The 23,577-nt window shown below is 47.8% G+C and overlaps 1 protein-coding gene across 3 annotated transcripts; it reads left to right on the top strand.

Moving 5' to 3' along the window:
* The first annotated feature begins 565 nt into the window (after window positions 1-565).
* On the top strand, window positions 566-14,090 carry LOC122931002 (epoxide hydrolase 1-like). Of its 3 annotated transcripts, none has more exons than XM_044284837.1 (9): window positions 566-742; window positions 8,843-9,056; window positions 9,762-9,942; window positions 10,028-10,255; window positions 10,864-10,993; window positions 11,085-11,296; window positions 12,050-12,158; window positions 12,855-12,980; window positions 13,649-14,090. In XM_044284837.1, exons 1-9 carry the CDS (start codon window positions 714-716, stop codon window positions 13,848-13,850), a joined length of 1,431 nt encoding a protein of 476 aa, XP_044140772.1. In that variant the 5' UTR covers window positions 566-713; the 3' UTR covers window positions 13,851-14,090. The 3 variants fall into 3 exon arrangements, with proteins under 3 accessions (XP_044140772.1, XP_044140773.1, XP_044140774.1); XM_044284838.1 differs by lacking the exon at window positions 566-742 and adding an exon at window positions 4,460-4,608; XM_044284839.1 differs by lacking the exon at window positions 566-742 and adding an exon at window positions 7,012-7,083.
* Window positions 14,091-23,577: the final 9,487 nt, after the last annotated feature.

Genomic DNA, 23,577 nt, shown 5'->3' with positions numbered 1-23,577 from the left:
GCTAGAGGCCGTATCTCATCTTGTATCTAGGCTAGAGGCCGTATCTCATCTTGTATCCAGGCTAGAGGCCGTATCTCATCTTGTATCCAGGCTGGAGGCCGTATCTCATCTTGTATCCAGGCTAGAGGTCGTATCTCATCTTGTATCCAGGTTAGAGGCTGTATCTCATCTTGTATCCAGGTTAGAGGCCGTATCTCATCTTGTATCCAGGTTAGAGGCCGAATCTCATCTTGTATCCAGGCTAGAGGCCGTATCTCATCTTGTATCCAGGCTACAGGCCGTATCTCATCTTGTATCCAGGCTAGAGGTCGTATCTAATCTTGTATCCATGCTAGAGGCTGTATCTCATCTTGTATCCAGGTTAGAGGCCGTATCTCATCTTGTATCCAGGTTAGAGGCTGTATCTCATCTTGTATCTAGGTTAGAGGCCGTACATATCTGTTACAGTCACACAGAGAAACCTTCGTTCTCCTTCCTTTTTTGTCAGGGAGTGTCTGGTTTATAGCCAGGGCTTTCAGGGTGTGTCCGGATCGGGGTGACATGATGGCTGCCACCTCACACGGGACGGGACTCGTTTATTTGTCTTATTTTTGGTGCTTTACATCTCTCCTCAGATGACTCTAGGAGGAGCTGAGGGCGGGTGTCAGCTCTGTAGGTTCACGTGACAAGACAAAGGGCAGCCACAGCAAGAAGACGGCACAGCAGAGCCGAGTATGTGGAAGCAGCTCCTGGAGGACGGCAGGTGAGGGTGGTGGCGGCAGTGGACCCTGCAGAAGTCCATGATCACAGGTGCTATCAGCCATACAGGGGTGCAGCCAGCGTCCTTCCCCCATTGAAAATTTACAAACTTTGTCCTGGTGCCATAACTTCTCCCCTGCCACAAGAGCGAGGTTCATGCAGTGCCAGCCTCCCCCTCCCAGATAGACTGATGCAGACTGGAGGTGTGATGTGTATGCATATTGCTATACATTTAATGATTCTATATCACGTCATGCTTTATACTCTAGTTGCAACCAGAGCTGCGGTCACAATTATCCAGAAATTCTTTAGGTGCGGCATTTTTGTATCCTTTTATTCTAACGTATACGTCAAACAGACGCATAAAATGCGATGTGAACCCACCCTAATTCACACAAGGATGGAGAACATTCGACCTGGATGTATGGACTGCATGCCACAGTCATGTGCAGTGGCTGGGCTTGGGGTGGTCCTAATGCTACAATGGGTCCCCCGGACACCGTCAAGGTGTCACCGCATGTTGCTGCCTCCTGGGCAGAAGAAGGTTCCGTGCTGAGGAAAGGCCTGAACCTGCTGTTGCTCTCTCTCTCTCAGATGACTGGTAACCTCGCCAAAGGGCTGGTGGCCCAGGATCTGTGGCTCAGTCGTCTGTCTGGCTCCCTGGTCACTGAGCTGGTGACCCAGGGTTTGTGGCAGAGTATCCCTGTCTCAGCGTCCTCTTATGTTCCCAATCTGCAGTCTGGCAGACTCTCTGGTCCATATCTGCAGACCATTAAGATCTGTGACTGCTCTCCTTCTATACAGTTTCCAATGAAACTAGTGGGAGGAGTGGAGAAGCACAGCCTAAACAGACACAATGTTGCAACTCTTCAGACATTAACAACAGAGCTAAGGCTACTTTCACACTTGCGGCAGTGTGATCCGGCGGGCAGTTCCGTCGTCGGAACTGGCCGCCGGATCCGCCGATCTGCTGCTGCCTGAAAGCATTTGTGAGACGGATCCGGATGCGGATCCGTCTCACAAATGCATTGCAAGGACGGATCCGTCTCTCCGCTTGTCATGCGGACCGACGGATCCGTCTTGTACATTTTTCGCATTTTTACCGATCTGCGCATGCGCATGCCGGAACGACGGATCCGGCATTCCGGTATTCTGAATGCCGGATCCGGCGCTAATACATTCCTATGGGAAAAAATGCCGGATCCGGCGTTCAGGCATGTCTTCAGTTTTTTTCGCCGGAGAAAAAACCGTAGCATGCTACGGTTTTCTCTTTTGCCTGATCAGTCAAAACGACTGAACTGAAGACATCCTGATGCAAACTGAACGGATTACTCTCCATTCAGAATGCATGGGGATATGCCTGATCAGTTCTTTTCCGGTATAGAGCCCCTGTGACGGAACTCTATGCCGGAAAAGAAAAACGCTAGTGTGAAAGTACCCTAAACCAGACAAAAGGTCAGCGTGTCTGGTTTTTACCTCCACCAAAAGGCTTTTCCAAGATCGTAGGGGGTCTGACTCCTGCCGATCAGCTGTTTGAGAGGCTCCGGCACTTCTGTGAGCACCGCGGCCTTCTCCATGCTCACCAAGCACAGCGTCGTACATTGTATAGAGGTTGTGCTTGTTCACTTGAATGGGGCTGAGCTTCTCCTGGGTCACGTGACTGATGAAGTTCCTTCTCAAGCAGCTAATCGCGGGGTCCTGGGTGTAGGACCTCCTTTCGATCAGATACTGATGACCTATCGAGAAGACAGACCATCTTGGAAAATCTCGGAAAACCCCTTTAAGTCTATATATTCTCTTATAATAACTCTGGGAAATTACTAACTTCTCAGTGCATAAATAGAAAGTCCCAAAGTCTCTCTGCATTAGCTGGCTGTGCATTAACCCCTTCCACAGTGCAGTGCAGATTTAGTGCAGTATATATTATAATAAAGATAGAAATGCAGTCCAACGATATAAACCAGTATAAGCGCACACAACAGCAGAAATCGCACTGCAAGTTAACCCTTGCAATAAAGTAGGGAGATGATGACTTTGCATAGTAGCAATAGGGGCAAATGTCCACACACGTCCGTAGTCCAAAGTTCCCTTGCTCCAGGGCACTAGACATGCATGTGATGTGCTTGGTGCATGTTTCTGAGGAAGACGGCTGCACGGGAATGAGACTCTTTTACTGCTGTATGTAAACTAAACCGGGCTCCGGCAACGGCTCAGTTCACACATTGCAGTTATAGTGCATGTTACCACAGCAAAAATCTAAGCAATAAATGTGATACCACAGCAATGTGTGAACACAGCCTCATATGTGCTAATGATCCGTCAGATAGCTCAACAAAGTCAAAGAATAAGAAGTTAACCCCCAGCTTGCTGACTGTTTCCAGATAACATATTGTTTTCTAGACTTATCTGAAAAGAAGTGTAAAGAATGGAAGGCTAACGAAGCCGCTTATAATTGTCACATATTGCAGGTCAGTGCAGGGGGCGACTCCTCGGCCCCCGCCTGACATTGAGCACGCAGCTCCTGGGGTGAAGCCTGGCACCGATCAGCCGCTCCCAGGATCCTCTGAGGATGATGGAAATGTTAATATTTCACAGATTTGGCTGCAGATTCATAGAAAACACACAGAAATCAGACATTTTGCCAGAGTTTAAAGGTTTCATTATTTCACTTAACCTCTTCATTACTCTTGACGTGTAGAGGTGGGATGCTCTGAATGGCTTGTTCTCCAATCACATCCAGAGCTGCATTCCCAGGGTTTATACTCTAGTCACATCCAGAGCTGCCTTACCATGTCTTTTTTTTTACATTGTATCTTTATGTATCTTTTTTTTTTGTTTTTGAATGTCTTACCAGCAGCACAATAATGGGGATTTAACAAGAAGTAACCCATGGGGAGGGCCCCTTGTGTGGTGGAAGTCTAAATGAACCACCTCAGAGCCGTCCTCCTCCTCTGCGCACCACATCTGATCCAGCAGGATCAGACTTCATCTGCCCAAGGGATGGACACGGCGCTAGCAGAGGGGCTCTAACAACATTAGAGGGATCAGACTTCATCCGCCCAAGGGATGGACACGGCGCTAGCAGAGGGGCTCTAACAACATTAGAGGGATCAGACTTCATCCGCCCAAGGGATGGACACGGCGCTAGCAGAGGGGCTCTAACAACATTAGAGGGATCAGACTGCCCTCCTGACAAAGGGGAAAGAATATTTCCAACTTGGCACTGAACCTGGCAACTTTCAGAGGAGACTCCATTAAATTGTACTTTTGCGCTCCGACAAAAACAGGCACATTCACCTCAATAGATTGTGCAGAAGAAAGGTCTGATCAGGTAGACGCTTCCACAGAAGAAAACTGAGCAAATGACTCTCTGGCCCTTTAGATCTGCAAGACAACTTTACTTTCTCAAACACTGGTCCCCCATCCAGACCAGAACATAGCCCACCCTGCTTAGCTCCCCACCTTAGGCAGAGCTGACCTGTTCAGAAAAGAGAGGCTGTCCATAGGAACATAGACATCAGGCAGGATCACTTCCATTTCCATTCTTCCATCACAGCTTTTTTCAAAGCTTCAAACATTTTGAAGACCCTACTTCCCCTAGAGGTGGAGACTCGAGCTTCCTCCTGGTCAACATCCTAGTCTCCCCGACCGGATGGGCATGACAGTTTCTGTTTTTGTAAGAACATTCCTCTCTCTTTTCTTCCCCAGAAGAGGGAAACACTTTGTCTTAAACTCTCCATAAGAAGGATCTACTGCCTGGGGTTGCTGGACCTGGAAGAACAGAGAGTGACTCCTGTGAGCAGTGTTCCCTCTAAGCCTTGGCCGCTGCTGAGCGCGGTCGACTTAGAGATGGGCAATGCTTAGTCAAAGGTGGGCGATAGGACAGGCAAACAAGAAGGGGCAGTATTATAGTAGTTATATTACTGCACATAGGAGCAGAATTATAGCAGTTATATTCCTGTACATAGGAGCAGTATTATAGTAGTTATATTCTTGTACATAGGAGGCAGTATTATAGTAGTTATATTCTTGTACATATGAGCAGTATTATAGTAGTTATATTCTTGTACATAGGAGCAGTATTATAGTAGTTATATTCCTGTACATAGGAGCAGAATTATAGCAGTTATATTCCTGTACATAGGAGCAGTATTATAGTAGTTATATACTTGTACATAGGAGCAGTATTATAGTAGTTATATTCTTGTACATAGGAGCAGTATTATAGTAGTTATATTCTTGTACATAGGAGCAGTATTATAGTAGTTATATTCTTGTACATAGGAGCAGTATTATAGTAGTTATATTACTGCACATAGGAGCAGAATTATAGCAGTTATATTCCTGTACATAGGAGCAGTATTATAGTAGTTATATTCTTGTACATAGGAGGCAGTATTATAGTAGTTATATTCTTGTACATATGAGCAGTATTATAGTAGTTATATTCCTGTACATAGGAGCAGTATTATAGTAGTTATATTCTTGTACATAGGAGCGCTATTATAGTAGTTATATTCTTGTACATAGGAGCAGTATTATAGTAGTTATATTCCTGTACATAGGAGCAGTATTATAGTAGTTATATTCTTGTACATAGGAGCAGTATCATAGTAGTTATATTCCTGTACATAGGAGCAGTATTATAGTAGTTATATTCCTGTATATAGGGAGCAGTATTATAGTAGTTATATTCCTGTACATAGGAGCAGTATTATAGTAGATATATTCTTGTACATAGGAGCAGTATTATAGTAGTTATATTCTTGTACATAGGAGGCAGTATTATAGTAGTTATATTCTTGTACATAGGAGCAGTATTATAGTAGTTATATTCTTGTACATAGGAGCAGTATTATAGTAGTTATATTCTTGTACATAGGAGCAGTATTATAGTAGTTATATTCTTGTACATAGGAGGCGGTATTATAGTAGTTATATTTTTGTACATAGGAGGCGGTATTATAGTAGTTATATTCTTGTACATAGGAGGCGGTATTATAGTAGTTATATTCTTGTACATAGGAGCGGTATTATAGTAGTTATATTCTTGTACATAGGAGCAGTATTATAGTAGTTATATTCCTGTACATAGGAGCAGTATTATAGTAGTTATATTCTTGTACATAGGAGCAGTATCATAGTAGTTATATTCCTGTACATAGGAGCAGTATTATAGTAGTTATATTCCTGTATATAGGGAGCAGTATTATAGTAGTTATATTCCTGTACATAGGAGCAGTATTATAGTAGATATATTCTTGTACATAGGAGCAGTATTATAGTAGTTATATTCTTGTACATAGGAGGCAGTATTATAGTAGTTATATTCTTGTACATAGGAGGCAGTATTATAGTAGTTATATTCTTGTACATAGGAGCAGTATTATAGTAGTTATATTCTTGTACATAGGAGCAGTATTATAGTAGTTATATTCTTGTACATAGGAGGCGGTATTATAGTAGTTATATTTTTGTACATAGGAGGCGGTATTATAGTAGTTATATTCTTGTACATAGGAGGCGGTATTATAGTAGTTATATTCTTGTACATAGAGGCAGTATTATATAAGTAACAATTATTATTTTGCACTTGGTTATATGATGGTGAACATAAAATATGCCTTTGTCCTTCATTGAGTGAATAGTTTCTTTAACACTATAAAGACAACATTGTGGTCTCATTTGAACTTTTACTTTTCTTTGCTGCAGCTTCTTCTGTATTGCAGAAGAAGAAGGTGCTGCACAGCCAGGCTGCAACCTATGTGGTATGTGCTGTGGAGATTGCCTACTGTACCCTACATAGTGGTAAGGTCGTGCTTTCTCCCTCCAGCTACATACCATGCTGAGGGCAGAGTGAGGCACTGGGATATGAAGGGACTGGTAATGTTGTGTGGGAGACATGCAGTGAAAGCCTGAAGCCCTCCTCACTTTGCAAACATAAAATGATAAATTTCTCATTCAAAGGGCTGTGCAGTGTCCTGTTCAACTAAATGTAACATGAAGCTCTGTAATTACCCTGCACTCTGCTCCCGCGTGATCTATGGGAACACTCAGGGAGATTTTAATGTCTTCACTTTGCAGGCGGCGTCTTACCCTGTCCCTGACACAGCAGGGTAAAACCACTTTAGCCTCCCTCAGGTTAAAAGACAGCTCCACCTCCACATTACCTTGCCCTGCTGCTTCGTGCTGCTCAGTCCTCCTCTCCTCTTCCGGTCAGAAAAAGAAGGAGGAGCTGCAGCAGTAGCGCAGAAATATGTGGAGGCGGCGCCGCAACTGAACGTATTGCTGAAGAAGTCATCATCATGATGACTGCAGGTGCCGCTGAGCGGACATTATAAAGTGGTGAGCGGGGGCACAATAATTAGAAACGTATACCGACAAATGAAAAATGTATCTATAATTATACAGTCATATGCAAGCTGCTGTCAGTGCAGCACTAGGCCCAGGTCAGACAGTGTGGGGTAAGGCTTCATCCAAAACACGGGTAAAATCCCAATGGGGGGGCTAAAGGCCGATGCAGCTGTTGATTGTCAGGAAGGAAGCGCTGTTCTCCGGCAACTGGCTGCTCATTCAGTGGAGGTGAAGAGCTACATTTACAAGCAGCGATCACCTCCACTGTTGGGGATGAATGATCACTGGTGCCATCACTCCACCTCGGAGTCACTGGGGGTCTTTTACTAACATTTCTAGACCAGGTTTTGGTTTAAAAATAGTCGGAAGACCCCTTCTTGTGACTTCTTGTGACTTTTTGTAAATGTCTATGTGACAATATTTTGCTGCACAGGTGTTTTCACTTAGGGGCCGTGGGGACTGGGACTTTATGCCAATCGTCTACTCCAGTCAGAGGCTTCGCAGTTTTTACTCCAGGCGCAGGTCTCTTTGTGGGACAATCTGTACTTCTCATGGATACTATTATGGGATGTGAACAACTTTTTGATCACTTTTTATTAAAAAAATTGTGAGATGAGAATTGCCCCAAAAACGCCAAATTGATCACTTAGACTTTTTTTTCCCAGGGATTAAATATTTTCATATTTTAACTGTATGGGCATTTTTGCACACGGCAATGCCCATGATGTGTATTTTTTTTACTTTTTATGCTTTTTTATTTTGATTTTGGGGAAAGGGGAATGATTTGAATTTTTATATTTTTAAAAAGACTTTTAAAAAAAAATTTTTACGCAAGCAATCATTGGATTGCTATTCTCATAGACTTCAGTGCAATACCATTGGAGTCTATGGGAATTATACTGTCTCCCTATGGAGCCACAGAAGCCACACAGAGGACAGGGGCTGCTGCATACACGTTCCCGCTCCCGGAAAGGATCTGGATCAAGTTCATGTTCTGGTTCTTTTCCAGAGGGAGGTTCTAGATTCTTCTACAACATTAGAACTGAATCCACGGTTGACGCTATAATTCTATTGATCTTGAAACCCGATAAAGACCCGGTGAGGCTGACACATAGCAGCCAAATTCAAGGCCCATACGACAGACCAGCAAGGTGTAGCCCCGAGCCCCTACACCCGACCAGACAGGAGTCATTCCCAGAGACCCTAATATATAAAAAGGTTCGAGGGTAACATGCCGGCCAATGGGGGAGGGGAGCCCGCTCCATCCGGTCACATGAGGCAGTACTGCGTTTTACAGGGTGGAGTGCGGCTTTCTTTGATCCGTTATGTGCAGGTTTGGTATGGGGGAAGCCTTTATTAGGTGCACCCGGGCTCTAAAATAGTAGAGTCAGTGTGGGCAGAAGACAAATGACAAGACTCGGCCCTCCATAAGACGGTATTGCATTTCTGGACACCAGACTGTATTATGTGGCTTCACAAATGTGTTGGGCATTATGGTTGCACCTTGAAACATTCCCAAGTCTTATACTCTAATCACATCCAGAGCTGCATTCAGAAGTCACATACTCTGCATTCGAAAAGGGCTGATGAGACGCCCTCAGTCTGGATTTTTGGAGGCCCCGTTGGTCTGACCCCTGTGATCCAACTGCTGTTATAAAACTGCTGCGGTGGGAAACCACAATAGGCCCGTGGGGTCCATCTTGATCTGATGTACATAATGTGTCAGCTCCTGACCTCTCATTCTCCACAGGTCGGCCTTCAATGACCACTGGCCTCACAGCCTCCTGATCCCGGCCGCTCTCGGTTTGGGGGGGGCTCTGATGTGTTGGAAGCTGCATGGACGGAAGATAAAGTCTATTGAGCTGGGAGAAGGCTGGTGGGGTCCGGGGGAGAAGCCCCTCACCCACGGAGAGGACACGCGTGTGCGCCCCTTTGTCGTTGAGGCCTTGGAGGCCGATATTGAGGTAATGATTTATTTGTGCAGAAGCTTATACCAGGGTCTCGTCTCCTAAAAGCTCTGCGTGCCCCCCAGAAACTGGTCAATATTTTCATACTGATGTATCATTCATGAGACCCTGACTGAGAAGTAACTAGAACAAAGCTGAGATCTAGGAAATAAGTGCACGGATGCAGCGGGGCCCCTAAGCCTAAACAACCTGCTGCTGCATATAGGGAGACCAGTGATATATAATATTCATGATAGATGGGGCCCAAAAACTAGACAGGGACCGAGGGAATCTCTAGGGGGACAAACGGGTCTGAAAGGGAACAGAGGAGTCTGGAGACGGGCAGAGGAGTCTGGAGACGGGCAGAGGAGTCTGGAAGGCACAGAAAAGTCTGGAGGGGAAAGAGGCGTCTGAAAAGGGACAGAGGAGTCTGGAGGGGGCACAGGTGTCTGGAAGGAAACAGAGGAGTCTGGAGAGGGACATAGGAGTCTGGGTAAGACATAGGTGTCTGGGGAGGACATAGCAGTTTGGAGAGGATTTCCAAACAGGGGTCTGGAAGGCAAATATAGCACCGCTATGAAGATGGATGGTAATGGGGCTGCATGTGGATGGATGTAGGGATTAGCTGTGAGGATGGATGACAGACAAGAACGCTCATGCTGTCGGTGATCTGTCTGACCGATGTCTGGAGACTCCTTCACTATATGCTAGTTTTCCCTCCAGGATCTTCACAGACGCTTGGATGCTTCCCGGTTCTTCTCTCCTCTAGAAGACTCCAGATTTCACTATGGGTTTAACTCTACACATCTGAGGAAGGTGATTTCTTACTGGAGGAATGAGTATGACTGGAAGAAGCAAGTAAAGAACCTCAATAAATATCCACACTTTAAGACAACCATAGAAGGTGGAGGAGACGTTAGACTGTGAAGCTCATAGCTGTCTATATGTCCTGACGTCACCTCTGTGATATATTGTCCTTTATCCCATAGGTCTGGACATACATTTCATCCATGTGAAGCCATCACATCTGAGCCCTGGACAGAAAGTCTATCCTCTTCTCATGGTCCATGGCTGGCCAGGCTCCTTCTACGAGTTCTATCACATCCTCCCGCTCCTGACAGACCCCAAGTATCATGGTCTAAATTCAAACATTGCCTTTGAGGTCATCTGTCCATCTATCCCAGGATACGGCTTTTCCGAGGCCCCATCTAAGAAGGGTGAGTAAGGTGGAATTGAGGTTCCTCATCAGTGGTCCGTGTCCATCACTGCCCAGTACTTCTATTAGGAACATTATTGATTGAACTACTACTCCTCCCATTTTTGCCACTGCCCTCCTTGCTTTGTGTGCAGTCTGCCCGTGTACTGAACTTCTGCCTGTTAGCCGACTCTAATACTCCGCAGCCTGCCCTTACCCTAGCTTGTCTACCATGCTGACCCTTTGCTGCCTGCCCTGACCTGGGATTAATTTCACGGAATTGCATGTACTCTGCCTGCCCTGACCTCTGCCTGTTTACCGACTACAAATATTGCCTGACCCTTTGGTGGTTCACTCTTGGGTCTCAGATACTTGAGGGGCAATCAACAAACACACCAGGACTATTCCAAGAGGTAGCGGCCTGATGTGCTCCTTGCAGTGAAGGCTAGATCCCTGTATCGGGGTTACAGAGTGAAAAACACAGAATTGCTAGGATAACACCCTTAAGACTAGCCCAAAGATAAACTGATAAATTGGTACAGTGGGTTCACGCTCACCGCTCGTTACACTCATAGACAGTTTATAATTTTCACCACCCCTGAATTGACCATGTCTACTCCTTGTATACAGGATTTAATGCCTTCGCTGCTGCCCGCATCTTCTACAAGTTAATGCTAAGACTTGGATACAATGAATTTTACCTCCAGGGTGGAGACTGGGGCAGTAGGATCACCTGTCTCTTATCTCAGATGAAGCCGGAGTAAGTGTCTCACATGTCATCTCATAGGACATCTGCTACAATTCTTCATTAATGGGGGTTGCACTCCATCCATGTCTTGCTCTTCTCACAGGTCAGTAAAGGGTCTCCATCTGAACTTTGTGATGCTTATGACCGGAGAACTAGGGAGGCTGAAATCTCTGCTGATTGGTCGATATGTGCCCTGGTTGGTGGGTCTGACGAGAGAAGATGTCAGACACCTTTATCCCTATATGGAGAATGTGTTCAGACTCCTAAGGGAGAGCGGATACTTTCACATACAGGCGACCAAACCTGACACTATAGGTGAGAAACCGGAATGGTCACCAATAATCATGGCAGAGCAACCACAGCTATCCTGGACCCAACGGGTTACTGCTCGGAGGTCGTCTGGCATGGTTTGGTGCAGAATCATCGTTGAGGAAAGTATATGATCGTGGCTGGTGGTGTTAGGGTAGGGAGCAGTCAGACACAAGGTAAGGAACCACAAAAACAAGTGTAGCATATATCATTATTCAACATTTAGTATATGCACTTAACAGGAACGTGGCATTGGTGGCATGAGAGTAAACCTGCATCAGCCTGGAGCAAACCGAGAGCGAGAGGAGGCGGTAGAGTAGGTCCAGATGCATCTAGATGAGGCCAGTTGTCAGGGGCAGGCTACTTGTTTACCCGTTTCCTGAGCTCCTCTCCAGAAGGGGCAGCCCTCACAGCGATGATGATCTCCCATACTCAGGAGCACTGCACTCCCAGATCACAGTCCTGCACCCGCTTCTAATGATCCAGCAGGTGGTTCTGATCAGAGATATGGCTGATGCCAGGTACAATATCACCCCTAAGACTGAAAGCTCTGACCTTCATCGCCGTCTTGCTTTTCAGTGAGTGCAGAGATTCTGAGGGGAAGAGGCGTCTGAGGAGCGGAGGCACTGCTCTATAGTGTAATATATTACACAGTTTATTATAATTACCTTTACTATAGATTTATGGGCAAATGATGAAATAGTAGTCACACCTTAGAACCTATAAGACCCCTCGCTCCACATGCCCCTTGTCTTGTAGGCTCGGCTCTGAATGACTCTCCCGCTGGACTCGCTGCCTACATCCTAGAGAAGTTCTCAACATGGACAGAAGACGGCTTTCGAAACCTAGAGGACGGCGGCCTGGACAGGTGTGAGGTCGAGGCTTTATTATGGAGAGGGCTGTCTGATAACAGACCACTCAGCGTTCCAGCCTAAGACGGAGACTTTCCCCCCTGGAAATCCTCTGCTATACTGACCCTAGTACTCCCAGAGCAGCATTCACAATTCTGCATATACTCCAGTTACATCTAGAACTGCATCAACAATTCTGTTACCTCATGTCTTATACCCCAGTCACCTCCAGAGGCGCATTCACAATTCTGCTGATACATCATGTCTTACACTTTAGTCAAATAGTAGAATCTCTACTGAACTGATCATGGTACTCAAAGAGCTGGACTCATCAAGTCATATTCTCCAGTTACACCTAAAGCTGCATCCACAATTCGACAGTTACATCATGTCTGTTAGTCCAGGACATTTAGAGCTGCATTCACAATTCTGCTAGCTTCTTACTTGCAAATGTAGCTTTGGAAATGACTGAGGGAGAAGATGTGATTTAACAGCAGAATTGTGACTGCAGCTTTGAATGTGACTCCTGCATAATATGTATTGTAACCATAGAATTGGACAGCAGCTCTGGACATGACTAGAGTATAGAACATAATTCAGAAATATTATAAACAGGCGATACCTCGATGAATCCTTTTAGGCCATGCTTGGGGTTTGGAGTTGTAGATGTTGCTGTTGACTGATCCATATATCATGTTCTCTCTTCTGCTCAGGAAATTCACTCTTGATGATCTCTTAACCAACGTGATGATCTACTGGATTACCGGATCCATCGCATCCTCCATGAGGTTCTACAAGGAGAACTTGCATCGTGACTATAATCGCACCCCAGACACCAAGTAAGGCTGAAGATGGGGCAGTTAAGGGGCTTGGGCTGATGATGGGCGATAGGACGGGCAGTGCCCTGCGGATCTGGTCAGGGGTTGATGATGTCATTGTAGCGGGCGCAGTGATGTCACGGCTCATTCATAGACTAAAGCCTCACAGTTGTCAGTAAACCATGGCGACATCATCAGTTCGGGGCAGGAGAGGGTTATGGGCCCCCGTGCTTTGTGGCCCCTGGTAGCATCACTAGGTCCGACCCTCTCAGATTCACTTCCTGTCGCCTTGTGCACATTGTCCAGGATTGAAAAAACATGGCTACCTTTTTCCAAGTACAGCGCCCCCTCTTGTCCAGGGGTTGTATCTGGTATTGCACCTCACAGATATAGCGCCGGTCTTGTAGGAAAGCCGCCATGTTTTCTTTAGGGGCCCCGTCCAGCATCCTGTGCGTTACGCCGTTTCCACATCTGCATTCAGAGCCCTGTATTCAATCCCTATTTTTCAGTATCTCTGCTTACGGCTAATGGCTGTATTTCCATAAGACTGGACACCGGCCCTTTAATTGATTCCGCACACCCTTGTGCCGGGGCTCCGGGATACTAGAAGGGACAGGGTGGTCCGGGCTATAGAAGCGGCTGCAACATTGCTGCGAGCCTTGCCATTAATGGGCCGATTCTCATTCCAGGGTCGGGGTGTTTGTGCCCACTGGCATCGCGGCTTTCCCCTGTGAGATGGAGCACACGCCCCGGGTGTGGGCAAAGCAGAAGTTCCACAACATCGTCTCCTACAACTACATGCCCCGCGGGGGGCACTTTGCTGCCTTTGAGGAACCAGAACTTCTGGCCCGCGACATCCAGAACTTTGTGTCTAAAGTTGAGAAGATGTGAAGGAAGGAAAAGCGGATCACGTGATCGTCTCCATGGAAAAATGAATATTCCTGAATAGAATTCCAGAACTACAGTGAAGACTGACACAACTTCACTAGGTTTCATACATTTGTCATAGGTCCATCTGATGTCTGTGGGTGCTGTTAGTTTCGTGCCCGTAGCTCGTGGGGTGACCCCCCCCCCCCCGGTATATGGCGCATGTACATTTCCAATATGGAGACAATAAAATGCTGATCAGAACTTGTCTCGTTGATCGCGCCTCCTGCTGCACGGTTACGCGGTACCTAGAAATGAACCGCCATGTGGGCGGCCCTGCTCCTACTAATCCAAGGCGGCACAGAAGGCAGCGGTCTATGGGAGCGTCGCACAGTCATCCCAGATCCGCTGCCACAGTCCTGAAATCCCAGGACTCTGCAGCACCGGTCAGCCTCCACAAATATCATAGAGTGGGCATGTAGTGCCAGGGCGGAGTGTGGCACTATAGGGCGCTGTGTGCGGGCGGGAGGAGCAGGGAAGAGCCCCTGATATGTAGATAGGTGACTAGAATGTCTTCCACTTAGAAGTGCAGCTCTGGAGCACAAACTGCTGCTCAGACAAGCAAAGCCCTGTCCACTGGGGGTCGCTAATATTACTGCAGTATCCGGAGTGTCCACTGGGTGTCGCTGATATTACTGCAGTATCCGGAGTGTCCACTGGGTGTCGCTGATATTACTGCAGTATCCGGAGTGTCCACTGGGTGTCGCTGATATTACTGCAGTATCCGGAGTGTCCACTGGGTGTCGCTAATATTACTGCAGTATCCGGAGTGTCCACTGTGTGTCGCTAATATTACTGTAGTATCCGGAGTGTCCACTGGGTGTTGCTGATATTACTGCAGTATCCGGAGTGTCCACTGGGTGTCCCTGATGTTACTGCAGCATCCGGAATGTCCACTGGGTGTCGCTGATATTACTGCAGTATCCGGAGTGTCCACTGGGTGTCGCTAATATTACTGTAGTATCTGGAGTGTCCACTGGGTGTCGCTGATATTACTGCAGTATCCGGAGTGTCCACTGGGTGTCGCTGACATTGCTGCAGTATCCGGAGTGTCCACTGGGTGTCCCTGATGTTACTGCAGTATCCGGAATGTCCACTGGGTGTCGCTGATATTACTGCAGTATCCGGAGTGTCCACTGGGTGTCGCTGATATTACTGCAGTATCCGGAGTGTCCACTGGGTGTCGCTAATATTACTGCAGTATCCGGAGTGTCCACTGTGTGTCGCTGACACTGCTGCAGTATCCAGAGTGTCCACTGGGTGTCGCTGATATTACTGCAGTATCCGGAGTGTCCACTGGGTGTCGCTAATATTACTGCAGTATCCGGAGTGTCCACTGGGTGTCGCTAATATTACTGCAGTATCCGGAGTGTCCACTGGGTGTCGCTGACATTGCTGCAGTATCCGGAGTGTCCACTGGGTGTCGCTGACATTGCTGCAGTATCCGGAGTGTCCACTGGGTGTCGCTGATATTACTGCAGTATCCGGAATGTCCACTGGGTGTCGCTGACATTGCTGCAGTATCCGGAGTGTCCACTGGGTGTCGCTAATATTACTGCAGTATCCGGAGTGTCCACTGGGTGTCGCTAATATTACTGCAGTATCCGGAGTGTCCACTGTGTGTCGCTAATATTACTGTAGTATCCGGAGTGTCCACTGGGTGTTGCTGATATTACTGCAGTATCCGGAGTGTCCACTGGGTGTCCCTGATGTTACTGCAGCATCCGGAATGTCCACTGGGTGTCGCTGATATTACTGCAGTATCCGGAGTGTCCACTGGGTGTCGCTAATATTACTGTAGTATCTGGAGTGTCCACTGGGTGTCGCTGATATTACTGCAGTATCCGGAGTGTCCACTGGGTGTCGCTGACATTGCTGCAGTATCCGGAGTGTCCACTGGGTGTCGCTGATATTACTGCAGTATCCGGAATGTCCACTGGGTGTCGCTGACATTGCTGCAGTATCCAGAGTGTCCACTGGGTTTCGCTGACATTGCTGCAGTATCCGGAGTGTCCACTGGGTGTCGCTAATATTACTGCAGTATCCGGAGTGTACACTGGGTGTCGCTGACATTGCTGCAGTATCCAGAGTGTCCACTGGGTGTCGCTAATATTACTGCAGTATCCGGAGTGTCCACTGGGTGTCGCTAATATTACTGCAGTATCCGTAGTGTCCACTGGGTGTCGCTAATATTACTGTAGTATCCGGAGTGTCCACTGGGTGTCGCTGATATTACTGCAGTATCCGGAGTGTCCACTGGGTGTCGCTAATATTACTGCAGTATCCGGAGTGTCCACTGGGTGTCGCTGATATTACTGCAGTATCCGGAGTGTCCACTGGGTGTCGCTAATATTACTGTAGTATCCGGAGTGTCCACTGGGTGTCGCTGATATTACTGCAGTATCCGGAGTGTCCACTGGGTGTCGCTGATATTACTGCAGTATCCGGAGTGTCCACTGGGTGTCGCTGATATTACTGCAGTATCCGGAGTGTCCACTGTGTGTCGCTAATATTACTGTAGTATCCGGAGTGTCCACTGGGTGTTGCTGATATTACTGCAGTATCCGGAGTGTCCACTGGGTGTCCCTGATGTTACTGCAGCATCCGGAATGTCCACAGGGTGTCGCTGATATTACTGCAGTATCCGGAGTGTCCACTGTGTGTCGCTAATATTACTGTAGTATCCGGAGTGTCCACTGGGTGTTGCTGATATTACTGCAGTATCCGGAGTGTCCACTGGGTGTCCCTGATGTTACTGCAGCATCCGGAGTGTCCACTGGGTGTCGCTGATATTACTGCAGTATCCGGAGTGTCCACTGGGTGTCGCTGATATTACTGCAGTATCCAGAGTGTCCACTGTGTGTCGCTAATATTACTGTAGTATCTGGAGTGTCCACTGGGTGTTGCTGATATTACTGTAGTATCTGGAGTGTCCACTGGGTGTCGCTGATATTACTGCAGTATCCGGAGTGTCCACTGGGTGTCCCTGATGTTACTGCAGTATCCGGAGTGTCCACTGGGTGTCGCTAATATTACTGCAGTATCCGGAGTGTCCACTGGGTGTCGCTAATATTACTGTAGTATCTGGAGTGTCCACTGGGTGTCGCTGATATTACTGCAGTATCCGGAGTGTCCACTGGGTGTCCCTGATGTTACTGCAGTATCCGGAGTGTCCACTGGGTGTCGCTAATATTACTGTAGTATCCGGAATGTCCACTGGGTGTCGCTAATATTACTGTAGTATCTGGAGTGTCCACTGGGTGTCGCTGATATTACTGCAGTATCCGGAGTGTCCACTGGGTGTCGCTGATATTACTGCAGTATCCGGAGTGTCCACTGGGTGTCGCTGATATTACTGCAGTATCCGGAGTGTCCACTGGGTGTCGCTGATATTACTGCAGTATCCGGAGTGTCCACTGGGTGTCGCTAATATTACTGCAGTATCCGGAGTGTCCACTGGGTGTCGCTGATATTACTGCAGTATCCGGAGTGTCCACTGGGTGTCGCTGATATTACTGCAGTATCCGGAGTGTCCACTGGGTGTCGCTGATATTACTGCAGTATCCGGAGTGTCCACTGGGTGTCGCTAATATTACTGCAGTATCCGGAGTGTCCACTGTGTGTCGCTAATATTACTGTAGTATCCGGAGTGTCCACTGGGTGTTGCTGATATTACTGCAGTATCCGGAGTGTCCACTGGGTGTCCCTGATGTTACTGCAGCATCCGGAATGTCCACTGGGTGTCGCTGATATTACTGCAGTATCCGGAGTGTCCACTGGGTGTCGCTAATATTACTGTAGTATCTGGAGTGTCCACTGGGTGTCGCTGATATTACTGCAGTATCCGGAGTGTCCACTGGGTGTCGCTGACATTGCTGCAGTATCCGGAGTGTCCACTGGGTGTCCCTGATGTTACTGCAGTATCCGGAATGTCCACTGGGTGTCGCTGATATTACTGCAGTATCCGGAGTGTCCACTGGGTGTCGCTGATATTACTGCAGTATCCGGAGTGTCCACTGGGTGTCGCTAATATTACTGCAGTATCCGGAGTGTCCACTGTGTGTCGCTGACACTGCTGCAGTATCCAGAGTGTCCACTGGGTGTCGCTGATATTACTGCAGTATCCGGAGTGTCCACTGGGTGTCGCTAATATTACTGCAGTATCCGGAGTGTCCACTGGGTGTCGCTAATATTACTGCAGTATCCGGAGTGTCCACTGGGTGTCGCTGACATTGCTGCAGTATCCGGAGTGTCCACTGGGTGTCGCTGACATTGCTGCAGTATCCGGAGTGTCCACTGGGTGTCGCTGATATTACTGCAGTATCCGGAATGTCCACTGGGTGTCGCTGACATTGCTGCAGTATCCGGAGTGTCCACTGGGTGTCGCTAATATTACTGCAGTATCCGGAGTGTCCACTGGGTGTCGCTAATATTACTGCAGTATCCGGAGTGTCCACTGTGTGTCGCTAATATTACTGTAGTATCCGGAGTGTCCACTGGGTGTCGCTGACACTGCTGCAGTATCCAGAGTGTCCACTGGGTGTCGCTGATATTACTGCAGTATCCGGAGTGTCCACTGGGTGTCGCTAATATTACTGCAGTATCCGGAGTGTCCACTGGGTGTCCCTGATGTTACTGCAGCATCCGGAATGTCCACTGGGTGTCGCTGATATTACTGCAGTATCCGGAGTGTCCACTGGGTGTCGCTAATATTACTGTAGTATCTGGAGTGTCCACTGGGTGTCGCTGATATTACTGCAGTATCCGGAGTGTCCACTGGGTGTCGCTGACATTGCTGCAGTATCCGGAGTGTCCACTGGGTGTCGCTGATATTACTGCAGTATCCGGAATGTCCACTGGGTGTCGCTGACATTGCTGCAGTATCCAGAGTGTCCACTGGGTTTCGCTGACATTGCTGCAGTATCCGGAGTGTCCACTGGGTGTCGCTAATATTACTGCAGTATCCGGAGTGTACACTGGGTGTCGCTGACATTGCTGCAGTATCCAGAGTGTCCACTGGGTGTCGCTAATATTACTGCAGTATCCGGAGTGTCCACTGGGTGTCGCTAATATTACTGCAGTATCCGTAGTGTCCACTGGGTGTCGCTAATATTACTGTAGTATCCGGAGTGTCCACTGGGTGTCGCTGATATTACTGCAGTATCCGGAGTGTCCACTGGGTGTCGCTAATATTACTGCAGTATCCGGAGTGTCCACTGGGTGTCGCTGATATTACTGCAGTATCCGGAGTGTCCACTGGGTGTCGCTAATATTACTGTAGTATCCGGAGTGTCCACTGGGTGTCGCTGATATTACTGCAGTATCCGGAGTGTCCACTGGGTGTCGCTGATATTACTGCAGTATCCGGAGTGTCCACTGGGTGTCGCTGATATTACTGCAGTATCCGGAGTGTCCACTGTGTGTCGCTAATATTACTGTAGTATCCGGAGTGTCCACTGGGTGTTGCTGATATTACTGCAGTATCCGGAGTGTCCACTGGGTGTCCCTGATGTTACTGCAGCATCCGGAATGTCCACAGGGTGTCGCTGATATTACTGCAGTATCCGGAGTGTCCACTGTGTGTCGCTAATATTACTGTAGTATCCGGAGTGTCCACTGGGTGTTGCTGATATTACTGCAGTATCCGGAGTGTCCACTGGGTGTCCCTGATGTTACTGCAGCATCCGGAGTGTCCACTGGGTGTCGCTGATATTACTGCAGTATCCGGAGTGTCCACTGGGTGTCGCTGATATTACTGCAGTATCCAGAGTGTCCACTGTGTGTCGCTAATATTACTGTAGTATCTGGAGTGTCCACTGGGTGTTGCTGATATTACTGTAGTATCAGGAGTGTCCACTGGGTGTCGCTGATATTACTGCAGTATCCGGAGTGTCCACTGGGTGTCCCTGATGTTACTGCAGTATCCGGAGTGTCCACTGGGTGTCGCTAATATTACTGCAGTATCCGGAGTGTCCACTGGGTGTCGCTAATATTACTGTAGTATCTGGAGTGTCCACTGGGTGTCGCTGATATTACTGCAGTATCCGGAGTGTCCACTGGGTGTCCCTGATGTTACTGCAGTATCCGGAGTGTCCACTGGGTGTCGCTAATATTACTGTAGTATCCGGAATGTCCACTGGGTGTCGCTAATATTACTGTAGTATCTGGAGTGTCCACTGGGTGTCGCTGATATTACTGCAGTATCCGGAGTGTCCACTGGGTGTCCCTGATGTTACTGCAGTATCCGGAGTGTCCACTGGGTGTCGCTAATATTACTGTAGTATCCGGAATGTCCACTGGGTGTCGCTAATATTACTGCAGTATCCGGAGTGTCCACTGGGTGTCGCTAATATTACTGCAGTATCCGGAGTGTCCACTGTGTGTCGCTAACACTGCTGCAGTATCCAGAGTGTCCACTGGGTGTCGCTGATATTACTGCAGTATCCGGAGTGTCCACTGGGTGTCGCTAATATTACTGCAGTATCCGGAGTGTCCACTGTGTGTCGCTGACACTGCTGCAGTATCCAGAGTGTCCACTGGGTGTCGCTGATATTACTGCAGTATCCGGAGTGTCCACTGGGTGTCGCTGATATTACTGCAGTATCCGGAGTGTCCACTGGGTGTCGCTGATATTACTGCAGTATCTGGAGTGTCCACTGGGTGTCGCTGACACTGCTGCAGTATCCAGAGTGTCCACTGGGTGTCGCTGATATTACTGCAGTATCCGGAGTGTCCACTGGGTGTCGCTGATATTACTGCAGTATCCGGAGTGTCCACTGGGTGTCGCTGATATTACTGCAGTATCTGGAGTGTCCACTGGGTGTCGCTGACACTGCTGCAGTATCCAGAGTGTCCACTGGGTGTCGCTGATATTACTGCAGTATCCGGAGTGTCCACTGGGTGTCGCTGATATTACTGCAGTATCCGGAGTGTCCACTGGGTGTCGCTGATATTACTGCAGTATCTGGAGTGTCCACTGGGTGTCGCTGACACTGCTGCAGTATCCAGAGTGTCCACTGGGTGTCGCTGATATTACTGCAGTATCCGGAGTGTCCACTGGGTGTCGCTGCTGCTCCATGGATCTCTCCCGGTGTCACCGTACCTGGAGCTCGTTCTCAGGTGCTACAATCAGTGTCACAGATAATCCTCCTGGTGGGAGGCAGATACAGACCTGTGGGAAGCCCACTGCCTCAATGGCCGCGGATCGGTGGGATTGATCCTGTGTGGACATCTCTGAAGTGCTGTAGGATGAGTGCATAATGCCTGGTTTTTGTTGCATGCTGTCAGTGAATGGAAACATTCCTAGTAACATTCAGAAGCTGAAAACCTGCCCTGACCTAACACTTTCACAGCTCAGAGTTTGTTACAGTGTATCAGTCTAGACAAAGCCCTGTGAGCTAAACACAACGGCTCAAGTCTCCCTCCTGACCTGGACTCGAGGCTGCCACTTCCTATCAGCACTGACACATTGTAACAAGACCTCAACTGTGAGATGTATCACAGTTTATGTATGTACAAGAATGTTCCCATTTATTGACAGCAAGCAGGGATCTTGAAAATGATAAATAATGGACAGACAAACTATTAGGAAGTTGCAGAATAAAGTGTTGCCTCTCTTCCAAGTGTCCTCATTATTGTCTGCTCAGGTCCTGCTGTGTTTCCTGATATCTGGGTTGGACTGTGACTCTAGAACCTTCCTGTGTTCTGGATCATGGTCTTCCTGCAGCCTCAGAAAAATACAGACACATTTATTAAAACTGGTATTATAGACGCCAGTCTTAATGTCCCCTATAAATGGCGGATGATCCGCCGGAGTTGCGTAGGGGCGCCGGCCTCTCCATAGCTGTAGAAAATGGTGAATGAGACGGGCCTGCCTGGCATGAGCGGGTAGAAGTCGCCGTCTGCGCCACATTGTCCACATAATACTGCAGATATAACCACATAATACCACCATATCATGTTCATCTTATAGTCTTTATACCGCCAACATACTGCCACCATACAGTGTCCACATAGTACTGCAGATACAGCCCATATTAGGGCTGAAACGATTACGCGATTGAATCGAGTAACTCGTCACAAAAAAATCCTCAACGCAAATTTTTCGCATCGAGGATTCACTTGTGCCATGTGACCATGGAGTGTGAGTGAGGCGCTTGCTATTACTCACCGCTCCATGGTCACCCGCCGGCCCGCACCGCGCTGCACTGTGTTGTGCGTTTTCATACGTATACAATATTATCTAATGACGTTATAACGAAAAATGAATGTTCATTGCCTTTAAGAATAAAATCAGCCTGAACCAAAGTTCTATTATGTGGCTGAGGAACATGAACGGACATTATATTTAAAAGTTATTGCTAAGGATATGGGTTTATCTATGGGGAGTATACTAGCTTCCTCTGACATGTCTGTCTGAAGGGAACAAGGTTGTTTCATGGATAAGCCATGACAAGATAAGTATACCGCTCCCCCGCTCCCCGGTCCTACTATGGCAACCAGGACTTTAATAGCGTCCTGGGTGCCATAGTAACACTGAAAGCATTTGAAGACGGATCCGTCTTCAAATGCTTTCAGTACACTTGCGTTTTTCCGGATCCGGCGTGTAATTCCGGCAAGTGGAGTACACGCCGGATCCGGACAACGCAAGTGTGAAAGAGGCCTAAGAAGGTCATGTGAACATATTATTAGATACTTAGTATTAATATTTAAAGTTGTGATATTCATCTGCAGTACCGCAGTGCCATCTGGAGGCAGATGGACAATATTATATAATTTTATCATTTGTTGTATGCCATATTAGGAGTTAATATGACATCATGGTGTTATTAGCATGCGAATACACCCTCCTTACCTGACTGGAAATCCCTAATCTGAAGGGATATAATAAACGATATATATATTTTTGCATAGACAATTGTCCCTTTGTTTCACTGCTCGCACAAATCAAATTAAGATACTCGATAAAAAGAACTTAGAGGCGATTATGTCCGCCTGGAGGATAATATAATTTTGTTTGATACATTTTTTTGTTGTTGTTTTGTATTGTTTGAACCTCTATTTTATATGAAGATCCATTTTATATAGAAGATATATGACAACTGTCCTCCTGACACATGGTCAGGACATAGTGACCCGACGCTGCGTGACGTCAGGACAACAGTGCAGCGCGCGGAGAAGAAGATAGACGAGCTATGGAGCGGCCCCCCTACATGGCTAGGAGGGGAGATGGTGCCACTGGGGGGAACCTGATGCCATGGGGGGGGGGAGAGCAGCTGATGGCACTGGAGGGGGCAGCTGATGGCACTGGAGGGGGCAGCTAATGGCACTGGGGGGAACCTGATGGCACTGGGGGGTGGGGGACAGCTGATGGCACTGTGAGGGCAGCGGATGGCACTAGGAGGGAAGCCGATGGCACTGGGGGGCAGCTGATGGCATTGAGGGGGCAGCTGATGGCACTGGGGGGGGGGCAGCTAATGTCATTGAGAGGGAAGCTGATGGCATTAGGGAGCAGCTGATGGCATTGGGGGGCAGCTGATGGCATTGGAGGGGCAGCTGACGGCATTGGAGAGGCAGTTGATTGCAGTGGGGAGGACCCTGATGACACTGGGGGGGCAGATGATGGCACTGGGTTAGCACTAAGTGGCAGCTGATGGCACTGGGGGGGAGCCTGATGGCACGGGGGTTAGTT

This window comes from Bufo gargarizans, chromosome 3 (genome assembly GCF_014858855.1).
Source record: "Bufo gargarizans isolate SCDJY-AF-19 chromosome 3, ASM1485885v1, whole genome shotgun sequence".
NCBI lineage: Eukaryota > Metazoa > Chordata > Amphibia > Anura > Bufonidae > Bufo > Bufo gargarizans.
Note: the sequence above shows the minus strand (reverse complement) of the source record. Positions and strands in the feature narration are given on the sequence as shown.

What these genes read in the sequence shown, in the direction of transcription:
- LOC122931002 (XM_044284837.1), top strand. Translation starts at nt 714, where the DNA reads ATGTGGAAGCAGCTCCTGGAGGACGGCAG. An exon ending in GACCAAACCTGACACTATAG is followed by an intron (nt 11,297 to 12,049) that starts GTGAGAAACCGG and finishes CTTGTCTTGTAG; the next exon opens with GCTCGGCTCTGAATGACTCT. An exon ending in AATCGCACCCCAGACACCAA is followed by an intron (nt 12,981 to 13,648) that starts GTAAGGCTGAAG and finishes TTCTCATTCCAG; the next exon opens with GGTCGGGGTGTTTGTGCCCA.